Here is a 10,808-nt window from a genome sequence, read left to right on the forward strand (position 1 = left end):
GTTTAAAGTTTAAACCCCTTCTCACTAGAGTTGGGCCACAGATCAAGGAAAGAGGGAAGGAAAGAGAGAGAGTAGACAGAAGGAAAGAAGGAAAGGAAAGAGGGAAAGAAAGAGAAGGAAAGAAGGAAGGAAAGAGGGGATAAAAAGAGAGAAGGAAAGAGGGAAAGGAGGAAAAAAGAGAAGCAAAGAAGTGGCCCAGGAGCCGGGGAGGGGGGCGCCTCCGGGGCGTCTCTCCGGCGCTGCACCTCCCCGAGGGGGCCGGCGAGCCTGTCGAGAATTGCTCCCCCGCGGCCGCTGCAGCGTCTCCCCCGGCGGGCGGAGGTTTGGCGCCTGCGTCCTCCTCCTCCTCGTGCTGGGGAAAAGATCCGGGGAAAGTTTCTGTCTCCGCTCCACCACCGGCCCCGCGAGCGGCGCCCGCGCCCGCCTCTCCCCTCGGCCGCCCTCCCAGACGGAGAGGCCACCTGCTGGGAACACCCGGCTCCTTGGCGGAGCGTCTCCCACCGCTTAACCCCTTCCGCGCTGCCCGCCCACCTGATCCGCTCAGAGCCGCTTGCCCGCCTGCCTGCCTGCCTGCCTGCCTGCTGCTGCTGCTGCTGCTGCAGGGGAGGGCGGGGGCGAGCCGGGGGCGGAGGCCCCCCCACCTGTTGGCCCCACCCTCCCCACGGGCTCCGCCTCCGTCCAGGCAAAAACCCCCCAGTCACGCGTCGCCCTGCCTCCGTCCTCCCCAGAACCAAAATATTGGTGGGGAAATGAAAGGGCTGCTTCTCCCCGCCCCGCCCCACGGATCTGGAGACCCTGCCAGCTTGGCGAAGCTCCGACCGCGCGCTGGAGCGAAGGGAGGGACCGGGAGCCCCCACCCCGCTGCCCCGGCTGGAGTCCCGCCTGCGACCCCGTGGGAGGCAGCTCCGGGGAGGCCAGGCGGAGGCGGCCAAGAGGAGTTCGGCACCTTTTCCCGCGGGCTGCCCCCTTGGCTTTCTTTCCCGGGTATGGTTGCCAGCTCCGGGTTGGGAAATACCTGGAGACTTGGGGAGTTGGAGCCTGGGGAGGGACGTCAGCGGGGTTGTCATGCCAGAGAGTCCACTTTCCAAAGCAGCCATCCCCCCCCCTGGAATGTTGCCTGGAGATCAGCTGTAATCCTGGGGGATCTCCAGCCACCCCCTGGAGGCTGGCAACCAGTGTTCCCTCTAAGCTGAGTGAGCGTGCGCTAGCTCACAGATTTTTAGCCTCTGGCTCACACATTTTTGTCTTCGCTCAGGAAGGAGGTCTCCAGCAGATACTAACTGATTGATGCAGGAGCCAAATGGCTCGCTCACAACTTTAATACCAGGAGCTCACAAAGGAGAATTTTTGCTCACAGGACTCCACAGCTTAGAGGGAACATTGCTGGCAACCCCACGTTCTGGGCTCACCAGCCTACCACGCATGCTCATTGAGTAGGGGCAGAACCAGTCCAACAGCCAGCCCTGTTGTGGTTGACAGCTCTGGCTTGGGAAATACCTGGAGATTTGGGGGAGGTGGAGCCTGGGGTGGGCGGGGTTTGGGGAGGGGAGGGACCTCAGCGGGGTTATCATGACAGAGAGTCCACCTTCGAAAGTGGCCATTTTCTCCAAGGAAAACGGACCCTGGAGACCAGCTGTAATTTTGGGAGTTTTCCAACCACCACCTGGAGGAGGGCGTGTTCTCCTTGCCAGCCTCCTTGCACCCCCCTCCCCAAGAGGAAAGGCCTTCCCTTCCCCCAGGGCCAGTAAGCGCCCTAGAGAGCAAACCAACCAACCCCATACCCTTGGTCTCTGCTGCTTCGAGTCTTGCAGGGCCGGCCTGCTGCTAGAGAGGGTGGGGGGATGGGGGGGGTGAACCCCGATCTCCTCCTAGCAGGTTGTGCCCATTGCTTGCCAGTCTTCATCCCCTAACCTGGCAACCACAATGTGAAGGGGGAGGATACTAGCCAATAAGTGGAGGAGGAGGTTGGATTTATACCCCGCCCTTCAGTACCCAAAGGTGTCTCAGAGCGGCTTACAAACTCCTTTCCCTTCCCCTCCCCACCACAGACACCCTGTGAGGGAGGTGGGGCTGAGAGAGCTCTGACAGAAACTGCTCTTTTTCAAGGACAGCTCTTATCAGAACTACGGCTTGCCCAAGGTCATCCAGCAGGTGCAAGTGGAGGAGTGGGGAATCAAACCCGGTTCTCCCAGATTAGAGTCCGCACACTTAACCACCGCACCAAACTGGCTCTCAGGTGAAACTTTTGTTTCTACACCCCCTACAATGGGCACACACACACACACACCCTTCCAGTTCTATTTAGGAACACCCGGATGCCGCAGGAAGGCCCAGATGGTGTTCATGGCTGGAAACAGCTCCTACCCGTGGGTGCAGCTCTGAGCAGGGAACCCTCTTGGGGTCTGTTTTCATGTATTATCAGAGCAACTGAGGGGATGGTAGATCTTGGAGAGGGGCACCAACCTCCGTGAACAAGCAGATAAGGAATACAGTGAACGATGTGGATCAGTGTAAGAATAGATGGGGAGCAGAGACAAACGATGGTCAAAATGTCCACAGAGAAACCTGCCTTCCCCAGAAATGCATACGTTAGGGTTAGCATCTTTCGAAAAACAAAAGAGAAGACTTGATTCCCGACGGACTACAAGCCCCTAGACAGGATTTTGTGGCTTGCGCTGCAAAAAAAAAATTCTGGTGGGGCCGCCATTACTTTTTAGGTCCGCCATTACTTTTAGGCGGGTAAACGAGGGTGGCGATCACACACGCGATCACACCAGCAATGGCTAGGTGCCGCCGCCATGACAAACGGGGTCATTTATTTTCGCTTTCCTCTTTGTGCGCATGCGCCATTGGGTGCTTGTGCACATCTTGTGGAGACTTGGGGGGGGGAACCTGTTTGCGAAGGGACATGGGCGGGCGCCGGATGCCACCACCGGAAACGCGATCAGACGCCAGCCCTTGCCCCGCGGTTTCCGGAAACTAGTACCTCGGAGGTACTAGTTTTTAACTCCGCATCTTCAGCGGGAGCCTCGGGTTCACCACGGGAGCGCTACGCTTCCCAGATGTTGCGGTGTGATTGCGCCCGGAAAATCTGCCTATCTTCCATCTCTGTAGCGTGGCTAATGCTCCGTGTGACCACAGCCACAGTAGAGCAATTTCTCAGGGTATATGATCTCTGAGCATGCCCCCCACTCAGGTATACTAGCAACATCATCAGATGTAGAGGAACAGGGAGGCCTTTTTATTTAAAAAACAACAACCTGATTGTATCTTGGAGCCCTCCGTCCCTTCCATATAGCTGTTCAGAATGAGCTGTTGCTAAAGACACAAAAGTATGATTTTGCTCTCCGTTTGAAAGGAATCCAGCAAACACCCAAACAATTCTATGCTGTTCGTTCTGCAAGATCTAAAGTTGTGAGTTGACACAGAGGACCAAATGACTCTGGGATAAGCGCTCTCACCCTGGGGGATACTTTGGTCACGTATTTCATTTTGCCAGCAGAGCTAGTAGAGACAATTTTATCACACTGGTTGCAGCTGTGTGGTATAATCATCGTCTATAGCCAGTCCAGGTTAGTTACTATCCGTGGGATTATTAGGAAAAGGACGGAAGATAAAACAGCCCTTGTACAGACCTATGATGCAGCCATTTGAAATACTGCACACAGTTCTGGGTGCCATATCTCAAAAAATATATATATTGCAGACCTGGAAAACGTACAAAGGACAGTTGGGCAAACAAGATGATTAAGGGATTGGAGCAGCTTTCCTATGAGGAAAGGTTGGAAGCGTCTGGGGCTTTTCAGTTTAGAACAGAGATGACTAAGAGGGGACATGCAAGAGGTTTGTAAAATTATGCATGGAGTGGACAGAGATGACAAAGAGAAATCTTTTTCCCTCCACACACTTCCAAAATCCTAGTACTGGGGGGTTGGGAGCAGACAAAAGGAAATACTACTCTACTCCATGAGTAATTGAATTATGAGATTCGCTACCAGTGGATGGGAGCTGCGGTGGCTCAAGTGGTTAAGACGCTGAACTGCAGGCTGTGGAAGGTCGGTAGTTCAGCAGTTCGAGACCCGAGTGTGCCGCATGACGGAGTGAGCTCCCGTCTCTAGTTCCAGCTCCTGCCAACCTAGCAGTTCGAAAGCAAGAAATTGCAAGTAGATAAATAGGGACCACTTCAGTGGGCAGGTAACAGCCTTCCATGCGCCTTGGTGTTTAGTCATGCCGGCCACATGACCACGGAGAAGTCTTCAGACAGCGCTGGCTCTTCAGCTTTGAAACGGAGATGAGCACCGCAACCCTAGAGTCAGACTCGACTGGCTTTCAAGCAAGGGAACCTTTACCTTTACCAGTGGATGTAATGATGACCACAGGCACAGAAGATTAGGCAGATCCCTGAAAGCGGTCCTTTGACAGTTACTGGGTGAGATTGGTAAGTGGAGCCTCCACATCAAGAAGCAGTAGACTTCTGAATACTCACGTAAAGAGGGGAAGGCCTCGGCCTCTATGCCTGGCTTGCTGGCCTTTCCAGGGTTAGGGGATGTGAAACAGGATGTCGGACTAGATGGACCACGGGTCTGATTCAGCTCATCTTGTCCTTGAGGTGTTTTGGTTTTATTTCCTTGGTGGGACCATCAGGAACCAGATCAAAATCACTTTGGGGGTGGGGGTACAACCTGCAGACTGTCTGTTGGCCATTCTTGGCCTAGATTACAGCCTTTGGCAGAGTTCTGAAGTCTTTTTGTCAAGAAAGGGGGAGAGCACACCTGGTCACAGGTTCTCCTGCTTCTTTAGCCAGGTTTCCCGTTTGGCTGACTTGAATCTCAACATGTCTTACAGAGGTGGCAGCAAATCCTGAGTTTAACAGCGGAGATAACGTTGGTTCTCCTAGCTCGTGGCCAACACAGGAATGGGTCCATATTTGGAAAGCACTTTGGCCACACCAGATCAGCTCTGGGTACTTTGGCCACACCAGATCAGCTCTTGGGTCGTTGTCGGAGCCTGTGATCCAAACCATTGCAGCGACTAAAGCACCGAGGAAGCGTTTCGGATCGTTTATTGAACACTCTTGTGGCAGAGTGATGTTCAGCTGGCCACAGCTACTGCAAGCCATCTTAGATATCGGCACAACACAGACAGAGGGCCTCCTCTGTTCCTAAGAACATAAGAGATGCCAATGCTGGATCAGGCCAAAGGCCCATCCAGTCCAACACTCTGTATCACACAGTGGCCAGAAATACCAGTGCCATCAGGAGGTCCACTAGTGGGGCCAGGACATTAGAAGCCCTCCCACTGTTGACCCCCCCCCCCAAGCACCAAGAAGACAGAGCATCCCTTGCCCCAGAGTCCCTATCTATACCTTGTGGCTAATAGCCACTGATGGACCTCTGCTCCATATACTTATCTAATTCCCTTTTGAAGCCGTCCATGCTTGTAGCCACCACCACTTCCTGTGGCAGTGAATTCCAAGTGTTAATCACTCTTTGGGTTCCACTCCTGTGAGCTTTGGGTTCCACCGTGACCCAGAACCTAAAAAGGTAAGTTAAACAGAATAGAGGGCAATTTTACTGAGGACACTTTGGCTAAACAATCTTTGGAAGGCACTTTCTGGGCCAGAAATCATCATCAGTGAAACACCAGCATGTGATTGCATCTTTGGAGGCCTCATTGATACTTTTATTCTGTGCCCATCTTGTATCTGTGCTGCATAATTGTATGATTGCATCGTATTATGATACAAACCAATATGCTCCTCATTCTGTTTGACCTCTGAAGAAGGGCTATACAGGCCGAAACACGTCAGGTCAAGTCCATTGGCCCTTGTGTGCTAAATTTTGGCATTTTTACACGAGGTGTGATTGGGCCCTTAGATGCTTTTTAATTCTTTGTTAATAAATAGAAGAAGACGAAGAAGAAGAGAAGAGATTGGATTTCTACCCTGCCCTTCACTTGGAGTCTCAGAGCGGCTTACAAACTCCTTCCCCTTCCCCTTCCGCACAACAGACACCCTGTGAGGTGGGTGGGGCTGAGAGAACTCTGACACAAGCTGCTCTTTTTCAAGGACAGCTGTGCCAGAGCTTGTGACTGACCCAAGGTCACATCAGCAGGGGCCAGAGGTCATTTCGGGGGGGACCGCGGGGGATCGCAGTTCCCCCAAGTGAGGTATGGGGGGGCGGGGCACATGACGAAGCCCCGCCCCCTGCTTCCGGCCGCCCTGCTTCCGGTCCTCATTCAGCCAGGAGGAGGCAGGAGAAGAGGGAGGGTAAGTTGCTTCCTCCCTGCCTCTCCCCACCCCTGCCTGCCTGGGGCCAGGGAGGGCCTTTGTGGGGCTTCCTTGCACTCCCGCCGGCCGGGACCATTGGGGGCGGGGTGTGTGGCCTTATGACACACTTCCGGTGATGTCAGGGGGTGTGGCCTTATGACACACTCCCGGTGATGTCAGGGGGTGTGGCATATGCTTATGAGTTATGCTAATGAGTTCCCCTAGCTCTTTTTCTACAAAACGACCTCTGGCAGGGGCAAGTGGAGGAGTGGGGAATCCAACCCGGTTCTCCCAGTTTAGAGTCCACGCACTTAACCACTACACCAAACTGGCTCCCGTATCTTTTCATACTATATAATTAAGTTTTTATTGTTGGCCCTCTGTTCTGTTTAACTTACCTTTTTAGGTTCTGGATCCCAGGTTTCAGGGTTACGTCCCCCACCCCTTTTTTTGTCCCTTGTTTGTTCCACCCTGACCCACCACCACCCACTTAAGCTACAGCGCCTCCTCTCCCTCCCTCTCTCCTAGTTCTATTCCAGGGGTTGTTTAGATGAGGACTGAGCTATAGAGAGTAAGAAGGGGGACATGTGGACAGGCTTCCTCCCGGGCCTGTCCCTCCCTCCTCGCCAGGGCATCTGCTGCTGCTTCCCCTGCCTGTGGTTTTGCCAGGAAGAGCCCGGCAGAGGTGAACACGTGGCTCAAAGTGCCGACAGGTGGCATGGATGGCAGCGGCACCTGTGCTGGGTGGAAACCAGCGGTCTGCAGAGCCAGGTGGCCGGCGTCCCACCTCGCTCCCAGCAAGCAGGACAGAGGGAGGCGTAACACTTGCAACCGATTTATTGGTTTGCAGGCAGGAAACCATCCCTACAGGCCCGCCGTGTGATTCGACAAGCTGGAGGGGGGGGGATTCACTTTCCCCAGCCAGGAGGACAGGTGTGCCACATAAACAGGGAAATTGGAGCACTGAGCCTCCTCCCGATCAGAGCTCCTCTGCCAAGCTGGAGACTGACTCACGGGCAGAAGGGAAGGCAGCCTTCCCTGACGTGCCTGCCCTGCGGAGGACGGGCCCGCGCTGTCCGAAAGGTTGCCCAGTTGGAAGCATGCCACGGAAGAGCCCCAGACTCCAGCAGCGAGAGCCCCCCCCCTCAACACGGCACAGCCCCACGCTGTGCTCTCAGTGCTCAGGCAACGTGGCATGCTTGGCCCAGGGAGGGGTTACTGTAGGTCAGAACTGTGTGGGTAGCCAGGGCAGAAACAGCAGGGGGTGTTGCTGGTCAGCACTGATGCGCGTCGGCAGCACCGGGCAAAGAACCAACGTCGGGAATAGCAGGGGATGCTGCAGGTTACAGCTGAGATGCCTTGGCACAGCTGCATCCTGGCGCCCGGCCGGGCCAAGAATATCATTCCGCTTTCATGCACACCAAATTCTTCGGATGATTTTTTTTTTTTTTTGGAACAATGCGCTAGAAATCTCTCGCTGGGGGATTTTCCAACAAATGCTGGCTATTTAGGGAGAGACCTTTGTTGCAAGATCTCATCTGGGAGCAAAATCTACGCTCCTTGGATAACAAATGGTGGATTTTATAGATGTGTGTGTGTGTGTGTGTGAGCTACAAGTCTGTTCCTGGGAATGGATCACTTGTTTAAAGCGGAGATGTGCCTGAAAGGCCGAGGCTGCTCTGGGGAGCATCCATGCGAGGAGTGGAAAGGGCGTGGAATGGGAGCCGAGCCCCCACACTCTTGCTCTTAATACGGAGAGTTGGGAGCAGCCAGTTGCACCTCTACAATCCACTGCTTGGGGGGGGGGAGTGCAGACGGGGAGGTGGAAGTGTTCGGTGATGTGGGCGCCTCTGTGAGTTAATCATCCGTCCTCCCCTTGAGGAGGTTCAGCTCTTCGCATTAAACTGGGGGAGATAAACAGAGGTGCCTTTAGGGGAACGAGGTGGCCATGTCAATCAGGCGTTTGTATTTATTAACTGGCCCGATGGACCGCAGGTCTCGCTGTGATAAGATAGAAAATATTAAAAAGCCTACACCTCGCACAAGGCGGGCAAAGCCTCTAATAAGCCATTCTAGTCAGGGACGAAGAGCAACCAAGTGCAGAAAGAAATAAATATGTCTTCCATTGTGCCCGGGAGGGTCCTTGGCACGTGTTCTGGCAAACTTGCTGGGGGGGGGAGGGGCCGCGCTTTGGAAAAAACCGCCTCGGAGAGCACATTTCCTCTTACAAAAAGCAAAAGAGCCTCCTGGTTCCAGCGAGCTCAAGTTATGAGGTTTCTAAGGGCTGCCTCACACATTCTCTCGTGAGAGCCAGTTTGGTGTCATGGTTAAGAGCCTGGATTCTAATCTGGGAGGACCGGGTTTGATTCCCCACTCCTCCACATGCAGCTGCTGGTGTGACCTGGGGTCACTCACCAGTTCTCTCAGAGAGAGAACTCTCTCAAGGGCAGTGCTCAAAAGAGCTCTCTCAGCCCCACCTACCTCACAGGGTGTCTGTTGTGGGGAGGGGAAGGGAAGGGAAAAGAGACTGAGCCACTCTGAGGCTCGGCGTGAAGGGCGGGAAATAAATCCAGTCCTCCTCCTCCTCCTCCTCCTCCTCCAAGCGTGCATCCACCTATAAATACAAACTCTGAGTGCAGCATAGAGATCCTGGCGAGCACAAGGGAGTGGGGACAGCTGTGGTTTCCTGCAAAGCCTCCTCTGTGGCAATGGGGTGTGTGTGTGTGTGCGTGCCGCTGTGCAGGGTGGGCGTGAAGCTGCCCTTCAGCCACAGTCCTACCCAGCAGACCAGCTCCTGCCAGTGGGCCAGGATCGTGCCCAAAATGCCGGCTCGGATTCTGCAGCCCCAGAACATGCCGAACCAGAAGGCACCAGAGTACTAAAGACGTGAGGTGAATCTGAGAGTGGATGGGATGAGAAGGGGGCACAGGGTCAGCAGCAGCCCAGCAGGGACCAAACGGCAGATACTCTGCGCCTCGCAGGCCAGCCAGTTGTTTGCAGAAGCAGAGCCAAGGGAGCAGCAAAAAAGGACACAGTGACCAGAGATAAAAGAACATGAACAGCAGCAGCAGCAGCGTGGTGCAGTGGTTAGAGTGTTGGGCTAGGATCTGGGAGATCCAGGTTCGAATCCCCACTCTGCTTTGGAGGCTCGCTGGGTGACCTTGGGCCAGTCACGCGCTCTCAGCCTAACCTACTTCACAGGGTTGTTGTGAGGACAAAACAGAGGAGAGGAGAACCTGTTTTGGGTCCCCACTGGGGAGAAAGGTAGGATATACATGACGTGAATAAGTAAATTAAAAAGCCTGCTGTTTCAGACCAGTCATCCACGTAGCCCGGCATCCTGTCTCACGTAGTGGCCCAGCTCAAAACGATGGTCACAGTTACTAAACAATCCAGAAAAAAATCCACAAAAAATGGAGAACTGTATAGTGATTGCGCTTAAGAAGATTTTAAACAGCAATTATACAATCATAATATGAAAAGTGAATACAAAATAGAGTAAACAATGTAACAAGGTGATAGAGATGTTAACGATGATCTCCGGAATATTCTACCGTTTCGACAAGTTCCTTCTTCCGAACAAAGATGAAGATAGATGAAGAGCATGCAGCGTCTCTGGTCAGTTTTTCAACTGGTAAAAAGGTAAAGGTTCCCTTGCTCGAAAGCCAGTCGAGTCCAACTCTAGGGTTGTGGTGCTCATCTCCGTTTCCAAGCCGAAGAGCCAGCGCTGTCCGAAGACGTTTCCGTGGTCATGTGGCCGGCATGACTAAACACCAAGGCGCCACGGTACGCTGTTACCTTCCCACCGAAGTGGTACCTATTTATCTACTTGCAGTGTCTTGCTTTCGAACTGCTAGGTTGGCAGGAGCTGGAACTAGAGATGGGAGCTCACTCCTTGTCATGTGCCTCTGGTAAATCAACTGGTAAATACCATTAATTTTCACTGATGTGTCATGACATTATCGGAACAAGAGTTTACAATAGTTCTCAATGGGCAAAATGCTGTGGAAGATCATCGTTAACATCTCTATCACATTGTTACATTGTTTACTCTGTTTTGTATTCGCTTTTCGTATTATGATTCTACAATTGCTGTTTAAAAACTTCTTAAGCGCAATCACTATACAGTTCTCCATTTTTTGTGGATTTTTTCTGGATCACGTAGTGGCCCACCAGGAGGGCCAATAATGGGGCATGGAGGTCAAGGCCTTCCCCTGATGTTGCCTGTGGCCACTGGGGTTAGAGATTCTCTTTAGCCACCATCGCTAGTCAGCGCTGATGGACCTCTCCTCCATGTCAGGAGGAGGCAGGAGAAGAGGGAGGGTAAGTTGCTTCCTCCCTGCCTCTCCCCACCCCTGCCTGCCTGGGGCCAGGGAGGGCCTTCGCGGGGCTTCCTTGCACTCCCACTGGCCTTGCAGGTCCACCACCGGGCCCCTCATGGGGCTCGGCAGTGGAGCTGCAAGGCTGGCGGTGGCAGCCGGGACCGTTGGGGGCGGGGTGTGTGGCCTTATGACACGTTTCCGGTGATGTCAGGGTGTGT

The 10,808-nt window shown here is 53.8% G+C and overlaps 1 protein-coding gene across 1 annotated transcript in view; it reads right to left on the reverse strand.

Moving 5' to 3' along the window:
• The window catches only part of LOC107122736 (protocadherin-10-like), an 18,704-nt gene extending 11,032 nt beyond the window's left edge, over positions 1–7,672 (reverse strand). Inside the window, exons 1-2 of the mRNA XM_015425867.1 lie at positions 7,488–7,672; positions 449–531 (exon numbers count right to left, since the gene is read on the reverse strand). Of these exons, the coding sequence (XP_015281353.1) occupies positions 449–531; positions 7,488–7,672 (268 nt within the window). The remainder of the gene's footprint in view (positions 1–448; positions 532–7,487) is intronic.
• Positions 7,673–10,808: the final 3,136 nt, after the last annotated feature.

Source organism: Gekko japonicus, unplaced genomic scaffold, assembly GCF_001447785.1.
Source record: "Gekko japonicus isolate JY-2015 unplaced genomic scaffold, Gekko_japonicus_V1.1 scaffold2546, whole genome shotgun sequence".
Classification (NCBI taxonomy): Eukaryota; Metazoa; Chordata; class Lepidosauria; order Squamata; family Gekkonidae; genus Gekko; species Gekko japonicus.